The sequence below is a fragment of the Erinaceus europaeus genome, chromosome 14, assembly GCF_950295315.1.
Source record: "Erinaceus europaeus chromosome 14, mEriEur2.1, whole genome shotgun sequence".
In the NCBI taxonomy this organism is placed as follows: Eukaryota; Metazoa; Chordata; class Mammalia; order Eulipotyphla; family Erinaceidae; genus Erinaceus; species Erinaceus europaeus.
Genome location: NC_080175.1, coordinates 44,748,502 through 44,772,313, shown reverse-complemented (window position 1 = coordinate 44,772,313; position 23,812 = coordinate 44,748,502). Strand labels below are relative to the sequence as shown.

The window sequence follows — 23,812 nt, the reverse complement described above, 5'->3', positions numbered from 1 at the left end:
TCTGTCCCGCCCGTCCCTCTCAATTTCTGACTGTCTGTATCCAATAAAGAAAAAGAAAAAGAAAAAAATTTAAAAGAAAAGAAAAAAACCAAGTTGGTGGAAACCCTTGGCTTCCTACCATGGGGGCAGGTGAGGACTCCTCAGCTGGTTATAGCCAGAGGCTCCAGAGTGGGGTCAGGGCCCTTGCACCTTAGTGTGGCCAAGCAGGGTCCCAGGGGCTGTTCAATAGCCAGGGAGCAGCCATTGCAGCAGCCCTAGTCACCAGGGTCACGTGTCTTCTGCCTTGCCCGTGTCTGCATGCATGTGACCATTCTTGGACGGTGTCAGGGCTCTGTCCCCTACCTGCCCCCAAACCATCTGGGAGGACTTGAGCCCAGTGGCAAGGCTGTGGCTTGGCCCCACACCCTGCTCAGATGTCCGTTTGGGACCTGACCCTGGTCTCATTCAAGCAGCTTCTTGCCTCACCCTGAGAAACAGAAAAAGTAAATAAAACCTTCTTTTCAAAGGAAGGAATTTGAGAAGGAGGCTCAGAGACTTCTAGAAGGATCTTTGCCCTGGATCAACCCCCCCCCCGGTCCTTGTGTGCAAAGCCCCTTGAGGCATCCAAAGCTTGTATAAACACACACACACACACACACACACACACACACACACACACACACACACACACACCCCTCAGCCTGCTCATGCACACAAGAGCATAGTGGGGCCAGGCCACACCTCTAAAAGCTCCTGGGGGGCTCCTGATTCTCCAAGTCTCCTCTCTGCATCTTAGAGGCACCAGTCCTCAGTTGTCCCAAGTCCTCCAACCTCCCTTCCCTCCAGAATGCAGCCCATTCTGCCCCCCGACCCACTTGCTCCGCCCACCTCACACATCAGTAGCTGAGTGTGCTTGCCTGTGAGTAAGAGAAAGCACATGCCTGCCAGTGCCTCCTCAGTCCCGCCATGATACCCCAGTCCCTAAGGCCACACTCACCTGAACACCAGTCGCAAGTCTGGGGGATCTCAGAGCCACTCTCTCTACAAATAGGCACCAAAGTGGCCTGGGAGGTGGTGCAGTGGATAAAGCATTAGACTTTCAAGTGTGAGGTCCTGAGTTCAATCCCCAGCAGCACATATACCAGAGTGATGTCTGGTTCTTTCATTCTCTCCTCCTATCTTTCTCATTAACGAATAAACAAAATCTTTTTTATAAAAGGCACCAAATTGGTGAAAGGACACCAAAGTCACTTTATTACCACAAAGCTAGCACCTCGGTAAGGCAGAGACTGGGGGACAGGAGGATGAAACTAGAGCAGGGCCCCTGGGAAGCCTGTCCACCCCCTGAAGCCTGGCATTTGTGTGGGGGCTCCATCGCCTGCCTCCTTAACTGACCCAGGATGGAAGTTAATCCCATGTCAACCTCTGGAGCCGGCCCAGACCAGAGAAGGCCCCTGCCCCACATGAGGCAGGCAGGCCTGGTCTTTCTCTAGGTCATCAGCATTCCATGCAAGAATGTGCCTGCAGGCACCCCCACACTCTTGGCATGGCCCCCGTCCTGTTGTGGCCTGTGTGCGCATCAGGCTCAGGTGAGTCACTCATGAAACTCCTCTCATGAAGAGGGAAACTACTGTCCTTTAAAAAAGAAATGGGGGCGGGGGTAGATAGCATAATGAAGACTCTCGTACCTGAGGCTCCAAAGTTCCAGGTTCAATCCCCTGTACCACCATAAGCCAGAACTGAGCAGTGCTCTGGTTAAAAAAAAAAAAAATTGGGGGTGGGTGGGTGGTGGTACACCTGGGTTGAGTGCACATATTACTGTGTGCAAGGTCTGAGGCCCCCCTTCCCATCTGAAGGAGGGTAGCTTCATGAGCAGTGAAACAACTCTGAAGATGTCCCTCTCCCTCCCTCTCCCTCCCTCCCCCTCTCCCTCCCTCTCCCTCTCCCTCTCCCTCTCCCTCTCCCTCTCCCTCTCCCTTCCTCCCTCTCTCTTGGCCACCAGTCACTGGGCTTGGTGCCAGCACTATGAACACACCACTTTTGGTGGCCATTCTTTTTTTTTTCCTTTTTATTAAAAAAATTTTTATTTACTTTCCCTTTTGTTTCCCTTGCTGTTTTTTATTGTTGCTGTAGTTATTATTGTTGTTGTTATTGATGTCGTCGTTGTTAGATAGGACAGAGAGAAATGGAGAGAGGAGGGGAAGACAGAGAGGAGGAGAGAAAGATAGACACCTGCAGTCTTGCCTCACTGCCTGTGAAGCGACTCTCCTGCAGGTGGGGAACCGGGGGCTCGAACCGGGATCCTTAAGCCGGTCCTTGCACTTTGCAATGACTCCCTTTTTTTTTTCCTTTTTATGTGATAGGACAGAGAAAGATTGAGATGGGAGGGAGAGGGGGCCAGGTGTTGGTGCACTGCATTAAGCACACATAGTATGAAGCACAAGGACCCCTGTATGCATCCCAGTTCAAGCCCCTGGCTGCAGGGGAGTTGCTTCACAAGAGGTGAAGCAGGTGTGCAGGAGGTTTCTCGAGCCCCAGCAATAACCCTGGAAGGAAAGGGAGAGAGAGAGAAAGAGAGAGAGAGAGAGAGAGAAGGGAAAGAGAGAGATAGACACCTGCAGACATGCTTCTCTGCTCATGGGAAATGGGGGCTTGAATCTGGGTCCTTGAACATGGTCCTTTGTGCGCTTAACCCAATGTGCCACCACCCAGCCCCCTTTCTCTCCCTCTCTATCTCCTCCTATCCTCTCAATTTCTCTGTCCTCTCAAATCAAATAGAAAAATGGGGGCTGGGCGGTAGCGCAGCAGGTTAAACACACATGGCGCAAAGCACAAGGACCTATGTAAGGATCCCGGTTTCAGCACTCAGCTCTGCACCTGCAGGGGAGTCGCTTCACAAGCGGTGAAGCAGGTCTGCATGTGTCTATCTTTCTCTTCCCTTCTCTGTCTTCCCTTCCTCTCTCCATTTCTCTCTGTCCTATCCAGTGACAGCAATAACAATAAATACAACAACAAGGGCAACAAGAGCAACAAAAATGGCCCCCAGGAACAGTGGATTTGCAGTGTAGGAACTGAGCCCCAACGATAACCCTGGAGGCAAAAAAAAAAAAAAAAAAAGGAAAGAAAAGAAAAGGAAAGGAAAGAAAAATAAAGAAAAGAAAAAGAAAACCTCTGCCTTTGTGACTAAGGGAATGTGCAACCAGGAGGGTCAGGTTTTAAAATAGAAAAAAAAAAAAAAAGAAAGAAAGAAAATAAAAAAGAAAAGATGGCTGCCAGGAGGCAGAAAAGTCATTTGCCTAACTTCTTACTGGTTCCTTTATTTATTTATTCATTCATTCATTGAATAGAAACCAAGAGAAATTGAGAGGAGAGGGACAGATAAAGGGAGAGGGAGAGGGAGAAAGAGCGATACCTATAGCACTGCTTCATTACTCATGAAGCTTCCCCCTTGCAGGTGAAGACTAGGGGTTTGAACCCTGGTCCTTGTGCATGATAATGTGTACATTCAACCAGGCGTGCCATTGCCTGGCCCCTGACTTGTTTCTTCACCTGCACCGGGCAGCCCCTACCCTGTTGCTAGGACCCAGAGTCTCACATGGTGCTGGGTTCTGCTGGAGACACCAGATGGAGGTGACTGTCCCTAGCAGCCCCGGTCCCAGTCTTCCTTGGGCGCCCTTCTTGGCCATGTCTGGGGTCCCTGCCCTGTGGGCAGCTGAATTGTTAGTGGTCCCTGCCCTGTGGGCAGCTTTAGGGCTAGGGGAGTGAAGGGACACCCTGACTCTTCTGCTCCTGGATCTGAATTCATATCCCTGGAGGCTCTGGGAGTCCCTGGTCGGGGCCTGTTGCCACAACTCAACTAGGAGAGCCCACAGTCAGTCTTCTGGGAAATGCCTTGGGACCTTACCCCTACAAGTGGGTAACTTGATCAAAGACCTTGGGCTGTTTCCTGCCCAGAGATTAGGCTCTTCTGGGTAGGGATGGGCTCTGATGTAATATGGGTATATGTGGGGGTGTGGTTCTAGAAATTTCCAGAGCACAAAAGCTTCATGGGGGTGCATAGAAAGGTAGGTGCTGGGAAAAGCCACCAAACTATTCTCAGGATTAGGGCAAGTCAGGACCCACCAGGAGGCTGAGCTGGGGCTGGGGTTCATTGCCCCAGCTGCTTCCCTGTGCCGCCCCCTAGTGGCCACTAGATGTCACTTTGACCAGCCACTTTGGCCCTCCCAAGCTCACCTGGGAGTGGACCCTGGAGCTGAAGGCCTCGCTCTTGGTCTGGGCTAGCTTTCTGGGGGGTGCAGAGGGATTTCACTTCCACAGGCCAGGCCATGAGTTCCTTGGGCTCTCCTGCCTGCCCCCAGCCTCAGCCTGCCTCTGTCAGGCAGCTCCTCAGAGGGGAGAGGCTTTCCTCCAGTATGACTCTGGGAAGCTCAGCAACTCTGCCTCCTTAGCTGGCCCAGCCCAGAGGTGCCTGTCCTCCAAAGCCCTAACAAGCCCTTCTCCCTGCTGATGCCTCCCTCTGAGGCTGGTCCTGTAGAAGCTTCTAGTGCATGGCCCAGGAGATGGTGTTGTGGGGAAAGCTTTAGACTTGAGAGCACAAGGTCCTGAGTTCAATCCCCAGCATCACATGTTCCATAGTGGTTCTTGTCTCTCCTCCTCACTCCTGTCCCTGTCTCTCAGAATGGTGGAGAGGCCATGCAGACTGTTACTTCTCAGTGAGAACCCTGATGGAAGAGAACCAGGGAACCATTCTGGTACAAGTGGTGTGAGAGGTGGACTCAAGACTTTATGCTTTCAAGTCTTGTATTCAAGTATTGCTGTACTACTGCCATGGCCACCCAATGAATACAGGGTGATCCAAAATTTTAATTTCATCTTTGTTCTTTTTTTCCCCTCATCATTGCGGTTTCACAGCTCCAGGTTGACTTTTTCAGAAAGACAAAGAGAGAGGAGGAAAACACTACATCACCCAAGGTTCCCTTGTTGTGGTGGGGGCAGAGCTTTGAGCCTGGGTTGTACCCATGATGAAGCAAATGGACTATCCAGGTGAACTACCTTTCTGGCCCTCTTTGTTCATTTTTTAAAACATTATTTTATCATTATTTTAATTTTTTTTTAAATTGCCACTAGGCTTATTGCTGGGACCTTCACATATCCACCACTCTGAAAAAACTTTTTTTTTCCTTTTTTATTTGATAGGATAGAGAAACTGAGAGGGAAGAGGGAGATAGAGAAGGAGAGAGAGATGCTAGGTGGTGGCGAACCTGGTTAAGCACACACACTATAGTGTGCAATGACCCAGGTTCAAGCCCTTGTTCCCCACCAGGGGGGAAGCTTTATGAGGAGTGAACTAGAACTGCAAATGTCTCCCTGTCTCCCTCCTTCTCTATCTCCCCCCTCTCAATTTATCTGCCTCTAACCAATAATAAATAAACAAAATTAAAGAAGAGAGAAGACAGAGAGAGAGAGACCTGGAACAATGCTTCACTGCTCATGAAGCTTCCACCCCTGTAGGTGGGGACCGGGGGTTAGACCCAGATCCTTATGAACTGCAATATATGTGCTCTACCAGGTGTGACACTTTTAAATGGATATCTATGTTAAGAAACTACCCATGTGTCAGGAAGTACACAGTTCCGTGGTCCAGGAAATGGCACAGTGGCTAGAGCTCTGGACTCAAGAGGTTCAGGGTTTGGTGCCCAGCATCTCATGTGTTGGAGTGACGCTCTGGTTCTCTCTCAATTGTCTTGTGTTAATAAATAAATAAATAATTTTAAAAGCGTAAAGTTTTTTTTAAAAAGTGTAGTTTTGAAGTTCACAGTTCTATTTTATTCACACAGCTGTGCAACCATCTCCATAATTACCCCAGAATCAAGTCAGTCCCTCCACTCAGGGTGATGTATGTTTCCATGAATTCTGAGTCAGGTAGCATGAAGTCATTGCTCCCAAGGGCAACTTACACATATTCTTTTTTTTTTTTTTTAAGGTTTTAAAAATTTATTTATTTATTCCCTTTTCTTGTTGCCCTTGTTGTTTGTTGTTATAGTTATTATTGTTTTTGCTATTGATGTCGTTGTCATTGGATAGGACAGAGAGAAATGGAGAGAGGTGGGGAAGACAGAGAGGGGGAAGAGAAAGATAAACACCTGCAGACTTGCCGGGGGCTCAAACAAGGATCCATAAGTTGGTCCTTGCACTTTGTGCCACCTGTGCTTAACCTGCTGTGTTAACGCACGACTCCCTACACATATTCTTGTATCCTAAACCCAACTCAGTTGGGTAAGAGCTTGTTTTTCTTAGTTTACCAGAGAAAACTAGGTTGGCATGGGGGCGGGGGCGGGGGTGGGGGGGAGAGGTGCTTCCCAGCCTCTGCCCACCAGCAGGTGGCAGCACTAGGCCACAGCCACAAGAGACTGGTTCCAGAGCATGCTTAGCTCTGTAATGCCCCCTGCTGCCTCTTGTCCTCTCCCTGCCTTCCAGGCCTCTGGTTTTGTCTGGGGAAAGGACATTGCAGGCCGCACTCGCTTCCACCATTTACGATGTTTATTTGTTTTACTTTTATTCTTTTTTTTTTTTATTTTTTTTATCAGAGCACTTATCAGCTCTGGCTTATGGTGGTGAGGGGGATTGAACCTGGGACTTTGGAGCCTCAGGCATGACAGTCTGTTTGCATAAACATTATGCTATCTACCCCAGCCCTGTTCTGCTTTAATTTTATTATTGATTTTTTTTTTTTTTAAGACAGAGGTAGGCACAGAGGGTGAAGGAGGCCACAGCACCTAAGCTTCCTTCAGTGCAGTGGGGGCTGGGCTTGAACCTGGGCAGCGCACCTGGCAAAGCAGCACATCATCCAGGTGAGCCATTTGGCCACTGTGGTTTTTGTTTTTTTTTCGTTTCATCAACTCTGCAAGGCATGTGCTCCACCACTGAGCCACCTCCCCAACCCTAAAGACTTATGAGATAGGGATTGAACTCAGGACTTTGTGCTTGAGGGCCCAACCTTTTTTTTTTTTTTAAATATTTTTTCCCACTTTTGTTACCCTTGTTTTATTGTTGTTGTGGCTATTATTGTTGATGTTGTCATTGTTGGATAGGACAGAGAGAAATGGACAGAGGAGGGGAAGACAGAGAGGGGGAGAGAAGGAGAGACACCTGCAGACCTGCTTCATCGCTTGTGCTTCATCCCCTGCAGGTGGGAGCCGGGGACTCGAACCGGGATCCTCACGCCTGTCCTGCACTTTGTGCCATGTGTGCTTAACCCACTGTGTTACTGGCCGACCCCCAAGGGCCCAACCTTTTATCCACTGCCCCACAACCCAAGCTGCGACAACTTTTTTTTTTTTTCTGGTTATGCACCTACTATATGTTCATTATAAGATGTATTTGGTGTAGTTTTGGAGTTGACTATAAGTAAACGTCTTGGTGTGCCTACCTGCTGGCTTTCTCTTTGGCAGAGCAGCAGCCCAGCTGCTGGTGTCCATGAAAATTGGAGATGGACTGGTCCCTGCCCCTAGGGGTTAGTTAGTCCAGTTGACGCAGGGTAGCCACTCCTGTGTGCTCACATTGGGCCTGTGCTCCCAGAACATGGGGTGGGGAGGGGTGCCTGGGCCTGGGGAGGAGGGCTACTGCTCTGCTGTGTCCAGGAATGTGAGGGCAGGTGGCCCCTGGGGACCTACTGTAGTCCCCTACTTCAACTGTGCCCAGGGACCACGCCCTCCTACAGCCCAGGTCAACTGACCCCTGTAGTGGGCAAGACCCTAGTAAGGTCAGTGGGAGGATCTGGATGGCAAAGTCACCTGAGTGGTCATGAGTCCTGGGGTCTGACATGATGAGAAACAGTCAGAATGAGTCACAATTATGGGGGGGAGTGTTTGTTGTTGTCCCAGAGAGTAAATAGTGTTTTGTTTTTTCCCAGACTGCTGTTCAGCTCTGATTTATGGTAGTCCTGGGGATAGAGTCTGGGACCTCAGTCTCAGACATGAAAGTCCTTTTGTATAGTCAAGATGCTTTCTCCCAAGCTCTGTTTAAGATTTTCTGAAAAAAATGATATATATATATATGTACATATCTATATATATATATATATTTGTAATTTGTGTTGGGGCAGAGGCACACCCAGCTGAGAGCACATGTTATCATATGCAAGGACCCAGAGTGCAAGTTTCTCAAGCAGTGAAGTAGTGTGCAGGTGTCTGGTTTTTTAAAAATTTTTATTTATTAGAGACAGAGATTGAGGGGAGGGTGAGAGAGAGGGAGATAGACAGAGACACCTGCAGACCTCTTTCAACACTCATGAAGCTTCCCCCTGCAGGTGGGGACCAGGGGCTTGAACCCAGGTCCTTGCAAGCTATGATGTGTGTGCTTAACCAGGTGACCACTGCCTGCCCCCCTTCTCTACATCTCAATTTATATCCTATAAAAAAAAACCACCCCACCTGCAGGGGAGTCACTTCACAGGGGGTGAAGCAGGTCTGCAGGTGTCTTTCTCTCCCCCGCTCTGTCTTCCCCTCCTCTCTCCATTTCTCTCTGTCCTATCCCACAACAACATCAATAATAACCACAACAATGTTAAACAACAAGGGCAACAAAAGGGAAAATAAATAAATATTAAAAACCCCAAATACACTGTTTTTGGGCTAGGAAGATAGCATAGTAGTTAAACAAAAAGCCTTTCATGCTTGAGCCACTAAAAGTCCCAGGTTCAATCCCCAGCACCACTATAGGCCAGAGCTGAGGTCTGATAAAAAAACAAATGAGCTTGTTCCTTTTGGCCCCTTATTTATCAGAACCCTGTGCAGGGAAGCTCTTAACTTCCCTACCAAGCACCCCAGCTTGCTCAATGTAGGAGAAGTGCCTACCACTCTGGGGCCTCCTGGCTGTACAGCAGGGATAACTATCCAGGGCTGATCTAGTTAGTGCTGGGCCCTCCAGGGAAACTGTCCCACCGAGCACCCCAAGAGTGTCATTTGCTGAACATGTGACCTGGGCAAGTCTGATAAGCCACCATAAGAGCATTCATTGTATACACACACACACACACACACACACACACACACACACACACACACACACACACACACACACAGTCATTGCCTTGGCTTCTGTTTCTCACAGCTTTCTTCAGTGTGGTGAAGGCCGGGCCCAAACCTGGGTGGTGCACATGGCAAAGCTGCCCAGGTGAGCTATTTTGCTGACCTTAAAGATTTATTTATATTAGGGCGGAGGGTAGATAGCATAATGGTTATGCAAACAGACTCTCATGCCTGAGGCTCCAGAGTCCCAGGTTCAATCCCCCGCACCACCATAAACCAGAGCTGAACAGTGCTCTGGTAAAAAAAAAAAAAAAAAAAAACCAAGGTTTATTTATTTGTGGTCCAGGAGATGGCACAGTGGATAAAGCATCAGACTCTCAAGCATCAGATCTTGAGTTCAGTCCCCGGCAGCACATGTACCAGAGTGATGTCGGGCTCTTTCTCCTCCTATGTTTCTCATTAATAAAAAAATAAAATATTTTTTTAAAGATTTATTTATAAAAGAGAGGAGAGAAAACCAGGGCACCACCCTGGCACGTGATCTGACAGAGTTCAAAATCAGGACCTCATGCCAGAGTCCAACATTTTACCCACCTAGCCATCTCTTTCTCTTTGATCAGCTAAGAAATATATGTATAAACAACCACCTTCCCTGAACCAGCTGATAGGGACCCAGTGCTTAGAGTTACCTCGTTTCTCACTAGTGGCAAGTAAGTCACAGTTTCCAGCAGCACCTTAGCACCATCTAGTAGACTGCACCCCACCCCCCACTGTGCTGCGCCCTGTCCGCTCTCAGAGACGCTGGGTGCTAAACTGCATCAGCCATGGAGAAGGTCCCAAAGCCACCACTCACAGACGTTGAAGCCCACCCTCTGGTGTGCACCCCACGACCTCTGTTCCTTGTGGGGGCAGCAAGGCGTGGGGGATCCCACATCTACCACAGGGTGGGGGGGAGGTCACTAAGTGAAGGGGGTATGTGCTTTCCCTCTTCCCCTTTAGTGAGGTCCTTCCTACCATCTGCTGTTGTCCCTTGTCATTGCTGTCCATCTGAGACTTGTTCTTACACATTTTGACCCCCAACACCCACTACTCTTCCTCCAGCCCGGGGCTTGGTGGTGCAATTAGTAGGGTACTTCACTCTGTCTGGGGGTGTGGCTTCCCCCTTCTGCACAGCTCTACAGAACCCCAGACACATGCACACCCATGCAGAGTCCCAGTACAGCTCCTGGTTCTTGCATACAGTGGGGACAGCGGCATAACACCAAGACAAGTTCCCATCCACCCATAGCTCAGCTCATGTGGAAGGCTGGCCACCTCAGGAGGGCACATCTGCCTAAGCCTGGAGCCTGGCAGGTGGGCAGGACTCCCTAGGAGGATCTGGGTGCTGTGTGGCCTGCAGTGAGGGCTGAGCTGGACTGAGGCATCGGGCCAGGAGAAGAGTAACAGTCAAGCCTTTATTCACTTATTATAGTAGCACCAAAGGAAGGCACTGGCTGCCCTCAGCCCCTATCCTCTCTGAGAGACCTCTGAAGTCAGAGGTTGGGGCCCCTTATGGAAGCTCCTGCTGTCTGTGGACTTGGGGCTGAGGGGGCATTGGTGAGTGAGAGTAGAGTCAGCCACCTGAGGCAGCAGGCGACCAGGATTGCCCAGTTTGATGGATTCTGAAAAGAGATTAACATCCAGAAAGGAAGGGGAGTAAGGAAGAGTCTGTGTGTGGGGCCCCTCAGACTGTCATCCCGGCTGGTGTGGGAGAGGGCATCACCCCAATGGCAGACTCTGTGCTCCCAAGGCTGGCTAAAGAACTCCATGTGGTATCCCAACCTGGGACCCCTCAGGCTTGGGGAGGCATCCCTGGGGGCGAGGCTCTGGAGGCAGCACCCTTTGCCTCCTCAGGGCGGGGCTCACACTCCCAGAGTGACCCCCAAGTGCTGTTGGGCAGCAGGCTCCTGGGTGGAATTGTGGACACTCAAGGAGGCCCACTGAGGCTGGTGGGTATGTTTCTGTGCCCACCTGCCCCTGGAGACAAGGGTCACCTAGAGGTGAGGGCACCCTGCTTCCGCAGTGGACACCAGTCTGTGTCTGGGTAGAGAAGACAGTGGACCGACTTGAACCTGGCGGGAGAGAGGGGTAGGAGATGCGGGGGCGGGGAAGGACCATGGGGAAGGGGGGTGTCATGTCTGTGGATTGGGTCAGGGCCATGGGAGGGACCGACAGCCATGCCTCCCCACAACCCACTCACCGAGTAGGGTCCTGCTGCAGACTGAAGCCCCCTGCCACATCCACCACATTCTGTGGGTTCTCGGGGCCACCATAGCTCAGAGTGACCTGGAGGGAGGGGCCACTCACTCCCAGTTCTGCTCCTCTCACCCCCAGTCCCAACTGAAGGGTGAGGTGGGCCAGGGAGCAGGAGGTCATCTGGACCCCTCCTGGTAGCCTGCCAGGACTGCCTCCCTCTGCCTTTTACAAATGAGTTCCCCTTCCCCGGAAGCATTGCTGCACATGGGGGGCAGCTGTGCTTACACACCTGCTGGAGCACAGCCTCGGGGGACAACCGCTGCAGATTTTCCAGGTGGGAGTGGAAGAGGGGGCTGGACAGCAGGCGGACGCCCAGCAGCCCCTCCACAATGTACCCCACTGTGCAGTCGTCGGGAAGGCGCATTCGCTCAGCTGTGCTCATGAAGCCGCCCAGGCTAGGGGGTTGGGGTGGGGGTGGGGGAGAGTGTGGCTCAGTCCTTGCCACACACCATACCCCACTTTCTACGCCATACCATGCCTGGCCAGCCTCCCCCCTCACCTGGCCCACGGGCTCATCTTGAGGGCCAGCCCTCTGCTGAGGCAGAACCCTGCCCCTCCTGTGGCGAACCAAAACTTGACAGTGGTCATCTGGGGAAACAGAGACACTGGTTAGAACACCATCTTCAGCCAGCCTCTGGCTGTCTGGGCTGGCTGTCTGGCTCATTCTCTATGCTCCCCAGCCAGGCACCCACCGTCCTGACCCCCTGGACCCGCTCTGTGGCCTCGATAGGGTGATCCAGGCTGGGCCGCCCCAGGTAGACGTCCTGGCTGGGGGAGAAGGTGGACAGTAGCTGCAGCAGGACCCCAGGGTTCACGAAGTTGTCATCATCGACGTGGCAGAACCACCTGGAGGCATTGGGGGTATCAGGAGCTGGGCCTGGGGCCAGCACACACTCCCCCCCCCCCCCCGGGGCCAGCACACACTTGCGTCCAGACTCGATGAACTTGTCATACTCCACAGACATCTTGCAGCACAGTGCCTGGCGGGTGTGCACCGCAGAGCAGTTGGTGTTGATCACGTGAGTGCCTGCTGGGCAGAGAAGGAGAGTGTAAGGGTGGGGAGCCTGCCCCACAGGGTTTGTGAGGGGAAGTATAGACATTTGGGGAGCTCTCTGCTGTCTGGCCTGCAGCCAGGTTTAACCCCAGCTTCAGCCTGGCCTCACTAGACTGACCTGGGGTCCTGACACTATCACTGGCCCTGGGTTCTGAGAGTGGAAGACCATCAGAAATAGGGGTTGTGATGCCAGTCTAAGGCTCAGTGTTCCAGGATGAGAGGACTGGTGTTTGGATAACTTAATCTGACTGAGCTGTGTGCACCACCACAGAGTACTCCACCACATAGTTGACATCAGGTGCGATCTGGGGATCCTCCTGAGGGTCCATATCAACCAGCATGGGCTCCGTGGCCCCTGCAACATGACAGTACCTTGACCTGCGCCTTGGAGCATAGCAGAAGGTGCTCGGCTCTGGGCTGGAGGAACCAGGAGGGACGTGATGATTTTGAGGACACTCACCTCCCTGGAGCTGGAGTTCTGGGTCGTCCCCATCGGTGAAGATGAAAGTCTGAGGGGAGACAACCTGTGAGATGTCAAGGGGCCCCCCCAGGGATGGGGTGTGGGAAGCACCGTGCCCAGGTGAGACTGGACTTCAGGACCAGTGGCTGCTCCCAGGCTGCCTCCCACGGGGTGTTGGGAGACAGGACACACCCATCTATGTCCCTAGCACGCCAGTGCAATTGGGACTCCAATTTCTGGGTCTCTCCAAGGTCTGCTGAGAGAACCTGCCCAAAACTGGAGCAAGTGGAGTGAGCATGGGGGTCCTAGGTTACCGAGCACAGAGCTGTGCCACCACGCTGGGGACACAGGCGGAGGCAGGGGTCTCCTATCACAGTGCTGTGTGCAGGGTCCTGGGGGCCCCAGGCTGTAGTCCCAGGATATGAGCTCGGGGTGGGGGGGTGAGTTTCTGGGACTGAGCTGCAAGGGTGGTGTCCCCAGGGCTGAGTCTCCTGCGCTGGGCCCCAGGGGTTGGGTTCCCAGGCCCCCAGGATCGGGCCCAGAGGCCGAACCCCACCTGCCGGCGGGCCCGGGAGATCCAGGTGCGCAAAAGCAGCGCGAGGCGCGGCCGGTGGTTTTTGCGGGTGGTCTTGACTGCTATGAAGACGTCGTCCGCGAGCAGGCTGGGGGCAGCGGGCCGGGCGGGGGCCGCGCAAGGGCGGGGAGGGGGCCCGAGGGCGGGGGGCGGTGTCCGGGCGCGGGGCACGGGTAGCGGCAGCAGTAGCAGCGCCGCCAGGGCTGCTGCCAGCGCGAGGCAGGCCCGGCACAGCGCCCCCCGCGCGCGGCTCATGCGGCCGCAGGACCCGCGGCTCAGTCTGAGGCAGGAGGGCCGTGGCCCTTTAAGGGCCGCCTCGCCCCGCGACCCGGAAGCGGTGTCTCACTGCCCCGGAAGTGAAAGTCGCACTGCAGCTGGGTGAGCGACAATGCCGCTCCCGGTTCAGGTGTTTAATTTGCAGGTAACCAGCCGCCCTGCACAACCCCACTGCCGCCGTGCCGGACCGAGCCGATGAGGCCGTGTGTGCCCGCGGCCTGGGGCCCGGGGATCCACCGGCAGCTCTCAGGGCCCCCCCCATGCCTCTTGCAGCAGTCCGACCCCCCCCCCCCGCCCGGCGCTAACGCTCATTTAGCTTCAGCCGCCTCTTGAGTCGGGGGTCGGGGGGTGCGGGCTCAGACAGGAGGGCAGAACTGCTCCGGACGGCCCGCCCGCCGCCTCCTCGGGGCTCGGAAGAAGCTGCGGCCTGGGCCCCGCACACTGCCGGGCCTTCGGATCGGGAAGCGGCCGCATTTGCGTGGGGAGCCCCCTGCCCTGCGGGGGCGGCGACGGAGCGGGCGGGGCTCGGGCACCCAGAGGCCCCAGCTCGAGGTCAAGGTGCTGCCGTGTTGCAGGGGGCGGTGGAGCCCATGCAGATTGACGTGGACCCTCAGGAGGATCCCCAGAACGCACCTGATGTCAACTATGTGGTGGAGAACCCCACCCTGGTACGGAGACTGGATGGGTGCTGCTGGGGAGCGTGGGGTTGGCATGCAGACCCCGCTTGGGTCCTGGCTTTCTCTGATCAAAAAGCTTTTAAGATTTGTTAGAAAACCAGAGCGTCTCTGACACAAGCAGGCTGTAACAAGGCCCCAGGCGATATCCACTGTGCTACCTCCTGGGGTGCACACAACTCTTTGTGCTCCCATCCAGGCCCGACCCCTTAGTTCACCAGAGCAGATGACGAGTCTCAGTGCTGCTGGCTGGCTCCAGATGACTCTTAAGTGGCAGCAGGTGGCCAGCGCGGTGGAGAATCCCTGGGGCCCACCATGGGGCCCCCACTGTCATCCCCTGCACCCCTAGGACCTGGAACAGTACGCAGCCAGTTACAGTGGCCTGATGCGTATCGAGAGGCTGCAGTTCATCGCTGACCACTGCCCCCCTCTGCGAGTGGAGGCCCTGAAGATGGCGCTGTCCTTTGTGCAGAGGACCTTCAATGTGGACATGTACGAGGAGATCCACCGCAAGCTCTCGGAAGCCACCAGGTGAGGCACAAGTGTGGACACATTTGCATGTCCGGGCACCTTCATTCAGCCTGGGTGGGCAGAGCCCCCACACAGCACCTGACCCCCTTCCTACACCAGGCTGTGGTCTGGTCAGTGTTGCCCTGTGCCTTGGGTGCTTTCCATGGAGGGCTGGCCAGAACTATGGAGAGGCACCTATCACCCACAAATCGGTTCCTGTGGGTTGGGCCCCCTCAGGGAGCTGCAGAACGCGCCTGATGCCATCCCTGAGAGTGGCGTGGAGCCCCCATCCCTGGACACAGCCTGGGTGGAGGCCACACGGAAGAAAGCCCTGCTGAAGCTGGAGAAGCTTGACACAGACCTGAAGAACTACAAGGGCAACTCCATCAAGGAGAGCATCAGGTGCAAGCCCATGGGCTGAGGGAGGCGGGCAGCTGGATCCGTGGGGACCCCCAGCCACTCACAGCTGGCCTGGCCCACAGACGTGGCCACGATGATCTGGGTGACCACTATCTTGACTGTGGGGACCTCAGCAATGCCCTCAAGTGTTACTCCCGGGCCCGAGACTACTGCACGAGTGCCAAGCACGTCATCAACATGTGCCTCAATGTCATCAAGGTGGGCCTTGCAGCAGTGGGTGGGCAGTGCAGGGGCTAGCACTGCTCTGGGCCTAGAGGCACCCCATGCTCAGCCCTGCTACCCCCTCCCCCCACTTCCAAGGTCAGTGTCTACTTGCAGAACTGGTCTCATGTCTTGAGCTACGTCAGCAAGGCCGAGTCTACCCCAGAGATTGCTGAGGTACTGTGGCTTAGTGCCCCCATGATGACTGTTCTCAGAAATCCTGGCCCTGCTGTCCTCTAACTCTGCCTTGGCCCCTGAGGTCCAACTGGAAGGTGGCTTACAGATTTGGGGGATGGGGCTGGCTCCTCACATGTGCCATTTTCCCCTGCAGCAGCGTGGGGAGCGGGACAGCCAGACCCAGGCCATCCTTACCAAGCTCAAGTGTGCTGCAGGTGAGGGCCCCATGTGCTAGGACACCCAGGCATCCTGTCCCCCAAAGTCCAGAGCTATAGGCCCCCGGGCAGTGGCTGCCTAGTTCTGGCCCAGTGGTGCTACTAATGGGCATTGTCACAAGCCTACCTCCCACTGCTCTGCTGAACAGCCAGGCAGTGAGCACACATCCCCAGCTAGTCAGAACCTCTCCCTCCCTAGGTGGGAGGGCCAGAGGCTCTTTAAGTTTCCCTTGAAAGGATGCTGTGCTTCACTTCCCACCTTCTCTAGGCCTGGCTGAGCTGGCTGCACGCAAGTATAAGCAGGCAGCTAAGTGCTTCCTGCTGGCTTCCTTCGACCACTGTGACTTTCCTGAGGTGAGGGGCTTCCCCGAGGTGAGGGCTCTTGAGCTGAACTCTTCGCTGGGCATTCTGAGTGGATGGTGGGCAGAGCAGCTCTGGGCTTGAGCTGTCTGGACCCACCTCTCCTGCCTCTAGCTGCTCTCACCCAGCAACGTGGCCATCTACGGTGGCCTGTGTGCCCTGGCCACTTTTGACCGACAGGAGCTGCAGCGGAATGTCATCTCCAGCAGGTGAGTGTGGGCCCTTTAGCCTGCCCCTCTCTGGCACCTCCTTTGGCCCTGTGGCCTCTGGCAGCCATCCCCTCCCCTAAGCCGCCCACAGGGCAGGCGGACCAGCTGAGTTTTTTGTCCCTGCAGCTCCTTCAAATTGTTTTTGGAGCTGGAGCCACAGGTTCGAGATATCATCTTCAAGTTCTATGAGTCCAAGTATGCCTCGTGCCTGAAGATGCTGGATGAAATGAAGGTGAGAGTAGGGCCTGGCGCCCAGGCTGCAGACTGGCAGAGGGTGCAGGGCAGCTGTCCTGACCCACTTCCTCCCCAGGACAACCTGCTCTTGGACATGTACCTGGCTCCCCACGTCAGGACCCTGTACACCCAGATCCGCAACCGTGCCCTCATCCAGGTAAGGGAAGAGGCCAGGCAGGTTGCAGGGGATGTGGCCGGGGCTGAGGGCAGCTCACGTATGTCCCCTCTCTTCTGCAGTATTTCAGTCCTTATGTGTCAGCTGATATGCGCAAGATGGCCATAGCCTTCAACACCACGGTGGCAGCACTGGAAGATGAGCTGACCCAGCTCATCCTGGAGGGGCTCATCAATGCCCGCATTGACTCCCACAGCAAGGTGCCAGGTGGCAGTGGGGTAGGGTGGGGAGGGGAGAGAGTAGAGGGCCCAGCCCCAGAGCACCGAGCCGTGTGCGTCTCCAGATCCTGTATGCCCGGGATGTGGACCAGCGCAGCACAACCTTTGAGAAGTCCCTGCTGATGGGCAAGGAGTTTCAGCGACGTGCCAAAGCCATGATCCTACGGGCAGCTGTGCTGCGCAACCAGATTCATGTCAAGGTGAGGCTAGGGAGGGCTGGGTAGGCCGGGGGCAGGCACTGTGGCCAGGCTCAATAGCACTGTCCCCTCCACAGTCACCACCCCGAGAAGGCAGCCAGGGTGAGCTGACCCCGGCCAACAGCCAGTCCCGAATGAGCACCAACATGTGAGGGCCAAGGGCCGGGCCTCACCTGAAGACTTGACACCTGCCTTCCCTGTGCTTCTGGAGGTGCCGCCTCCTGTGGTCCAGCTGCTGGAGGCCACCCTGTGCTGAGAGGTCCAAGAAGTGGGTGGCAGCTCTCAGCCCTTCCTGGAGAAGCCTGAAGGGCTACTGCACACTGCCTGGTCCTCTCCTGCCTCCCAGCCGCCATTTGTGTGGTTTGGATTAAAGGGCAGCCTGAGAACACTCCTGTTTGTGTCTTTCCTACTTGCCAGGAGGATGGATCATGCTGGGGCTCTTTCACTTCCAGGGGCTCTCTCTCACTTCCAGGGGCCACCTCTTTGGGGTCAGTTTTACTTCTTTGGCTCTCCCTCATATCTGGCAGCGAGGTGGGGGTAGGAGAGCCGCCAACCTTCCCTCTGTGGGGTCAGGCTGGTGCCCTGCCTTCATTTGAGGAGTCCAGGGCCTGTTCAGAGAGCCCCACAGGCCCATACCTGTTGTGGCCTGGCATCTCTGTTCTCTGTTCATGCACCTTTAAAATGGTTTATTGTTTGTTTTTTAACACAAGTGGTGAGGACAGGGCAGGTCCAGCCTGGGAGCCTGCTCCCCAGTGCAGCATTTCTGGGCCTCAGTGTGGACCGGGGGAAACCATCGGCTCATCCTTCTGTTAAGAAGCAGGAGGTTCCCTGAGTGAAAGGTTTTGCCGAGTGTCCGGCGTAGGCAGCAGGCCTAGGCTCGGGCGCTCCCCAGCACCTCGGGGAAGCTGCCTGGATCCCTGGACCCTGCCTGTGCCTGGGCCGCCTTCCAGGCAAGAGACTTCTCCAGTTTGGTTTTAAAAAGCAGTCCGTGACCTGACGGAATGAGAAGACATGGTGCTTAGGGTGCTGAGGGTCCCACTCCCTTTGGGGTCCCAGGGCTGGGGGCTGAAGGTTGCGACACCCCACCTGGGCAGTCTGCAGTCTCTCTGAAGGCCCGCTTCTTGCAGCAGCTACGGCACAGGTCGAACACACATCTGCTGCCCTGGACACAAGAAGGTGGTGAGCCCATGCCAATAGCCTCCCCACCCAAGGCCTGCGACCAAGCCTGCCCAGGACTCACCTTTGGGTTTCCACACTGATCACATTTGGCATATTTTGCTAGGAAAAGAGCAAGTGGAGGTGCTGGTTGGCCAGCACAGCCCCCCCCCCAACTAAACCCCCCACCCCATGTCTCCCTTCCATGACTGATCTTGGCCACGTCCTCAGCCCAGGTCCTGCCCCCAACAACCCAGCCAGAGGGCTGAAGGATGCTGTGGCCCTAACTGCCCATTGCCACAGCCAGTGCTGAGAGCCCCATTGCTGCTGCAGGGCTGAGGGAGTGCAGAGCAGGCAGGACCTGGGGTAGCAGGCTCTTCCAGCTGGTCCCCCCAGGGGCCAGAGACCACAGGGTCAGAAACCCATGTGACTGCATTTCTGGACGTGTCCCTGGCCCACTCACTCTGGAAGCTGCTGCACTGACACCAGTGCCCCACCCTCCTGTCCTCCCCAGAGGCAGCAATTTACGTTTCTGTGAGGGACCAAAGGTCTTCCGAGGATTCCGCAGCTGCTTCTTTTGCTTGTTCTTAGACAGGACTTCAGTGCTGCCCTCCTCTTCCTCCAGGGCCCGCTTGCTTCGGGCACCCCCACTCTCCTTGTTCCCCTCCTTGGGCCTGAACAAGTAGAGGGCAGTGGCAGAGCTGGACATAGCCTTATGGAATGCTGTGATGAGAACCTGAGTACAGAAGGTGGTGCAGCCCTCGGCACCCCCAGCACCTGGGCCCTGGAGGCCATGTTGCCAGGGGCTCAGCCACCAAGACCTGGGAGGCTGTGGCCATGTGATGGCCTGGCCAGGGGGACTGAAAGAAGCATCTTAGGGAGGTAAAGACTGCCCGACTACACAGTGCGGGTGGAACCACATCAGTGTCCCCAAGAGGCCAGGCCTGGGGGCTGGAGCAGGTACTTACCCTGGCCGGATATAGGGCTGGCAGATCCAGTGGAAGAAAGGCAGGCTGCCTGAGGGCTTCTCCCCCTCCTTCTGCCTGGACATATCCTCCTACGAAATCCAGGGGCCCCTCAGTCACGGCCCCAAGCCAGCCCTCAGCACCCATCCCACAGCTGGCACCTGCCTCACAGCGGAGCTTGAGCTCTCGGCTCACAGCTGCAATGCCCTCCAGCGTCTTCACTTTGGCGAGATCCTCTCGGAGCTGCTGGTGCACCTGCAGCCTGAGACGGACACTGTCAGCACAGAGCTGGCCTGCTGGCTGGCAGCTCCTGGGATTATCTCCCAGAGGCCCTACCAAAGTTCCTACACCCCTGGCAGGGCTCAAATGGCAGCTGCCCAAATGTTCCTGATTGCCCCTGCCTGGGGGGGGGGGGGGGGGGGGGGCAACTCACGTGTGGTGCCACAGCTTGAAGAGATGGGCGCGGACGTAGGACAGGGGGCAGGGGTGTTGACGGACGATGTCCAGGTACTCTTCAGCCAGCTCCCAAACGGCAGGGCTGCGGCCCTCGAAAAGAGCAGGGTTGTGCAGGTTGCCCTCTGGGGGAGGAAGGGAAGGGGCTCAAAGTTGTAGCAGAAGGTAATAGGGTCCCCAGGACCCTCCCCCCCCCCCCCCCGCCCGTCAGATCACACCAGGGCACACATGGCCGTCTAGCTCCTGGACACCACTGCCGGTCAGCTGGTAAGTGACCTGAGACTGTCCAGGGCCCAGGGTACGCCCACCAACGTCACCTGCACTCATGACCCCCTGCACGCCTGTGTCCTGGATGCAGCGCTCCACGTCCTGCAGGCACTGGATGTTCCCATTAGCAAACACCGGGATGGTCACAGCCTTCCTGGTGAGGAGAGATGACAAACTCTGAGGGTGTCCCCTTTGACTCTCTGGGAGAAGTGCCAAGCAATAGTTCCCCAGACTCCTGCCCACCCACCCCCAGCCCCCAGATGCCCAAAGGGCTGGGATGATCCCAAGCCCTGGGTCCAACCTGGGCCACTCACCTCACAGCCTTGATGTGCTCCCAGGATGCAGCACCTGACAGGGGCCCCTTCTGCTCCTTGGTGCGCCCGTGCACAGTCAGCAGCTAAGACATGGGAGCCCGTCAGCCTGAGCCCCCCAGGTAGTGCCCTTCAGCTTGGGAAGCAGCTGCCCGAGGGACTGGGGTTGGCCGACTGAGTACAGGTGGTGCAGCCCTCGGCATCCCTAGCAGCTGGGCCCTGGAGGCCGTGTCACCAGGGGTCAGCCACCGAGGCCTGGGATGCTGTGGCTACATGACAGCCATAGCCTGTGCACTTTGCCCCCACCAGCCAGACTAGGGGCCAGCTGTTACCCAGGGCTCCACTAGCCCAGCCCCAAGTGGGGGACATGGGAGAGCAGGTGACCAGGGCCAGCCTGTCCTCCCAAGGAACACCAGGCCTCACCTGGAGGTTAGGCCAGCCCTTGGCAGGTGTAGCTCCAGGACAGCCCACCCCTGGCTTGGTGCAGAGGCTGACTGGGAGCCCTCACCTGGCAGCCTGCCTTCTCCAGCATCTGGGCATACTGCACAGTCTTCTTGATCTCTGGGAAGACTCGGATTTTGCAGGTGACAGGGACAGAGAGCTTCTCATGAGCCAGCAGAACTGGAAAGACAGGACCATGGTGCTAGCCCTCAGACAGGCTGTGGGAGGGACCCCAGTGACCCTGACCCCAAGGTGCTATGGGGTGAGGGCTGAGCAGGCATTGCTCTTAACAGCTCTGTGGCTTCTGAGGGAGGGGACATCGGTGGGCAGGTGACATCCTGGCCACCCCCGGCTGCGGCTGCAGGGGTAGCCCCCAGACCTACCCACTACCCTTGCTAGCCCCTGCTGACTTTAGGAGGCCAACCACTTCCCGGCCCGACGGCCCCCGTGGGATGTATGGCTGACTCACTCATCCTCTGGAGAAGGTCCCACTCCTCCTGCAGAAAGGCACCGTAGTGACCTGTGGGGCAAGCATGCCTCTGCAGCCTCCGACTGCACCCCTACCCCCAGGCCTGGCACCGTCCACTCTGAAGACCAAGCAACCTCCTGCACAGACTGAGGGCTCCCAGGAGGGGGCACCTACCCCCAACTACCCCAGGTTGCCCAAACATCCACCCTTTTAGCTCCAGAAGGCCCTGAGGTCCAGTGAGCAAGAAAGTCCAAGCCCCAGGGTGTGTGCAAGGCCTCCTTTCGTGAGCTCACTAACCCACATGGAGCCCAGGAACTAAGGACCCTGTCACACCTTGATTTTCAGGTACCCCAGGGAGCCTTGCATCCCAGCCCAGCCCCGGGACCCAGCTCACCCCTCTTGGCGATCATCTGCGGGCAGCCCAAATTCAGGTCAATGGCATCGCAGTAATCCTGAGCCAGCAGAGCCGCCTGCACAAACACCTCCGGGTCATTGGCACAGAACTGGAAAAGACATGACTGTCACCAAAACTCCTGCTCCATGAGGGCTGCCAGGCTGTCCCAGTGCCAGTGGGATCCATCCCTGGGGTTTTCCCTTGGACCCTCGAGAGTATGACACAGCTAGGGTGTGTCCTTGAGCCAGCAGGTAGGTAAGCTAGAATCATCCAGTTCTTCAAGATCGGTCAGTACAAAAAGCTGGTGACAGTGACTGTCCTGGGTGTGCCCCCAGGGGCAGGGCAGCTTGTGCATGGGAGACTCAGGTGCAGACTCACCTGCACTATGAGGGGCCGGTCCTCGGGGCACACGGCGCAGTACAGGTTCTCCTTGCGGTAGTTGGCATCACGGACGAAGACCTGGGCATGCAGCATGGGTGTGTAGCAGAGCTGGGCCCCATGGCGGCGGCTCAGCAGCCTCCAGGCCAGCTCGCTCTGGTCCACCATGGGGGCCACCACGTGGCGGGCACCTCCCAGCGTTTGGCTCCAGAACTCAAAGCCCTGCAGCTTGGGCATGGTCGCCTCTCTCAGGGGGAACAGAAGCAGGACTTGGGCATGCCACAGGGAGCAGGTGGTCTAGAAGCCAAGAGAGGGAGCAGGTTTTCTCAAGGTGCAAGTGAGCACGCTGAAGGTCTCAGGTGGTGCAGGCCCAAAACCCAATCACCACCTCCAGAGGAGACCCCCAAACCTCATACGCTTCTCCGAGCCTCCCCACTCCCTGTTGCCCACCGGACCACGTACGACATGTCCTGGCCACAAACAGGCTGCCATGAAAAGAAACCAACAGTGGCCTGGGAGGTGGTGCCATGGATGAAACTTTGGAATTTGTTTCTCTCTTTTTTTGCCTCCAGGGTTATTGCTGGGACCGACCCCCACACCTTTTTTGTTGTTGCCCTTGTTGTTGTTGGATAAGACAGAAACTGAGAGAGGAGGGAAAGACAGAAAGGAGAGAAAGATAGACACCTTCAGACCTGCTTTACCGCCTGTGAAGTGACACCCCCCCCCCCCCAAAGAATCCCTGCGTCTGTCCTTGCGCTTTGGGCTTTCAAGCTTGAGGTCCTGAATCCCATCTCCAGTACTGTACTTGCCAGAGTGATGTCTGGTTCTCTCCCTTCCCCTATATATACAGGAGAGCCCTGCTGAGCTGTGGCTGATGAAGACTGAACCTGGGACCACTGCTACCTTAGGCACGAGAGTCTTTGCATAACCATTATCTATCTCCCCCGCCCAATAAATCTTAAGAGAGAAATAGAAGAAATAAAAGATAGCTGGGCAGGGGAGACAGCATCATAGTTCTGCAAAAGACTTTTCCTGCCTGAGGTCCCAGGTTCAATTCCCAGTATCAACAGCCAGATCTGTGCTCTAACCTCTCTCTAAAATAAAACAAAACAAAATACAAGGAGGAGGAAAGGAAGGGAGGGTGCACCTGGGATGTGTCCGGGTCCGTCGCCGCCGGGGGCACCTACCCGGGTAGGAGAGCACGCAGAGGGGTCGGCGGGGCCGCGCCAGGAGCCCCGGGGTGGGACTTCCGGGAGTCACTCTCCGAAACCACCGCTGCCCGTCCTGGCGCCGCGGGGACGAAGGCCGAGGGCTCCGGGAATTCCCGGGGCTCCGCCACCCGCACACAAAGCAGCACAACCTCCGGCCGCAGCCCGGCCAGGGCTCCGCGCCCGGCCGCCGGAAGGTGTTCCTCAGGACGCTCCGGACGGTGGCGTGCGGCGGGAAAACGCGTCCCCGGGAAATCGAGCCCGTCGCGGATGAGGCCCGGGGCGCGGGTCCAAGGTCAGGGATTGTCCCGCCGCGGCCTCTCGCGCCGCTCCTTCCCGGACGCGGGCCACGGGGCTCGGCCGTCACTTCCCGGCCCTGCCGGGAGCCTAGGCCCGGACCCCGACAACCTTACAACCTTCCCGGTTCATACCCTACCCCACTCTCACCGCTGCCCTCTCCGCACCGCACCCCGAGACCTCACCCCGGCCGGGACCCCAAATGGACGCGAGGGCA

The 23,812-nt window shown here is 56.1% G+C and overlaps 3 protein-coding genes across 19 annotated transcripts; 1 reads left to right on the top strand and 2 right to left on the bottom strand.

Annotated features, from left to right (window-relative positions):
• Positions 1-10,443: 10,443 nt before the first annotated feature.
• On the bottom strand, positions 10,444-13,748 carry RFNG (RFNG O-fucosylpeptide 3-beta-N-acetylglucosaminyltransferase). 5 transcript variants are annotated; one of them, XM_016188766.2, is made up of 9 exons: positions 13,374-13,748; positions 12,818-12,866; positions 12,228-12,333; positions 11,996-12,149; positions 11,803-11,891; positions 11,533-11,698; positions 11,248-11,333; positions 11,042-11,119; positions 10,444-10,669 (listed from the first exon to the last, which is right to left on the bottom strand). In XM_016188766.2, the coding sequence occupies exons 1-9, from the start codon at positions 13,644-13,646 to the stop codon at positions 10,621-10,623; spliced, it is 1,050 nt and encodes a 349-aa protein (XP_016044252.2). In that variant the 5' UTR covers positions 13,647-13,748; the 3' UTR covers positions 10,444-10,620. The 5 variants fall into 5 exon arrangements, with proteins under 5 accessions (XP_016044252.2, XP_060027710.1, XP_016044250.1 ...); XM_060171727.1 differs by having other exon boundaries at positions 11,019-11,119; positions 13,374-13,747; XM_016188764.2 differs by having other exon boundaries at positions 12,228-12,330; positions 13,374-13,746.
• Positions 13,709-17,645, top strand: GPS1 (G protein pathway suppressor 1). Of its 7 annotated transcripts, none has more exons than XM_016188760.2 (14): positions 13,709-13,812; positions 14,243-14,335; positions 14,691-14,872; positions 15,089-15,253; positions 15,334-15,469; positions 15,572-15,649; positions 15,807-15,864; positions 16,133-16,218; positions 16,339-16,433; positions 16,560-16,665; positions 16,744-16,824; positions 16,905-17,042; positions 17,126-17,260; positions 17,335-17,645. In XM_016188760.2, the coding sequence occupies exons 1-14, from the start codon at positions 13,780-13,782 to the stop codon at positions 17,407-17,409; spliced, it is 1,461 nt and encodes a 486-aa protein (XP_016044246.1). In that variant the 5' UTR covers positions 13,709-13,779; the 3' UTR covers positions 17,410-17,645. The 7 variants fall into 7 exon arrangements, with proteins under 7 accessions (XP_016044246.1, XP_060027700.1, XP_007524525.1 ...); XM_060171717.1 differs by having other exon boundaries at positions 16,133-16,236; XM_007524463.3 differs by having other exon boundaries at positions 15,804-15,864.
• A 283-nt stretch (positions 17,646-17,928) lies between these two features.
• On the bottom strand, positions 17,929-23,591 carry DUS1L (dihydrouridine synthase 1 like). Of its 7 annotated transcripts, XM_060171723.1 has the most exons (15): positions 23,278-23,590; positions 22,500-22,575; positions 22,091-22,387; positions 21,713-21,821; positions 21,319-21,369; positions 20,917-21,029; positions 20,412-20,494; positions 20,148-20,251; positions 19,811-19,955; positions 19,543-19,645; positions 19,381-19,469; positions 18,941-19,086; positions 18,498-18,535; positions 18,344-18,419; positions 17,929-18,250 (listed from the first exon to the last, which is right to left on the bottom strand). In XM_060171723.1, exons 3-15 carry the CDS (start codon positions 22,325-22,327, stop codon positions 18,129-18,131), a joined length of 1,416 nt encoding a protein of 471 aa, XP_060027706.1. In that variant the 5' UTR covers positions 22,328-22,387; positions 22,500-22,575; positions 23,278-23,590; the 3' UTR covers positions 17,929-18,128. The 7 variants fall into 7 exon arrangements, with proteins under 7 accessions (XP_060027706.1, XP_060027704.1, XP_060027705.1 ...); XM_060171721.1 differs by lacking the exon at positions 22,500-22,575 and having other exon boundaries at positions 23,238-23,586; XM_060171722.1 differs by lacking the exon at positions 22,500-22,575 and having other exon boundaries at positions 23,278-23,584.
• Positions 23,592-23,812: the final 221 nt, after the last annotated feature.

What these genes read in the sequence shown, in the direction of transcription:
- RFNG (XM_016188766.2), bottom strand. Translation starts at nt 13,646, where the DNA reads ATGAGCCGCGCGCGGGGGGCGCTGTGCCGGGCCTGCCTCGCGCTGGCA. An exon ending in AAGATGAGCCCGTGGGCCAG is followed by an intron (nt 11,699 to 11,802) that starts GTGAGGGGGGAG and finishes CCAACCCCCTAG; the next exon opens with CCTGGGCGGCTTCATGAGCA. An exon ending in CTGCAGCAGGACCCTACTCG is followed by an intron (nt 11,120 to 11,247) that starts GTGAGTGGGTTG and finishes CTCTCCCGCCAG; the next exon opens with GTTCAAGTCGGTCCACTGTC.
- GPS1 (XM_060171716.1), top strand. Translation starts at nt 13,780, where the DNA reads ATGCCGCTCCCGGTTCAGGTGTTTAATTTGCAG. An exon ending in GCAACCGTGCCCTCATCCAG is followed by an intron (nt 16,825 to 16,904) that starts GTAAGGGAAGAG and finishes TCTCTTCTGCAG; the next exon opens with TATTTCAGTCCTTATGTGTC. An exon ending in GCATTGACTCCCACAGCAAG is followed by an intron (nt 17,043 to 17,125) that starts GTGCCAGGTGGC and finishes GTGCGTCTCCAG; the next exon opens with ATCCTGTATGCCCGGGATGT.
- DUS1L (XM_060171723.1), bottom strand. Translation starts at nt 22,327, where the DNA reads ATGCCCAAGCTGCAGGGCTTTGAGTTCTGGAGCCAAACGCTGGGAGGT. An exon ending in GCAGGGGGTCATGAGTGCAG is followed by an intron (nt 19,956 to 20,147) that starts GTGACGTTGGTG and finishes TTCCTCCCCCAG; the next exon opens with AGGGCAACCTGCACAACCCT. An exon ending in CAGCCCTATATCCGGCCAGG is followed by an intron (nt 19,087 to 19,380) that starts GTAAGTACCTGC and finishes CTACTTGTTCAG; the next exon opens with GCCCAAGGAGGGGAACAAGG.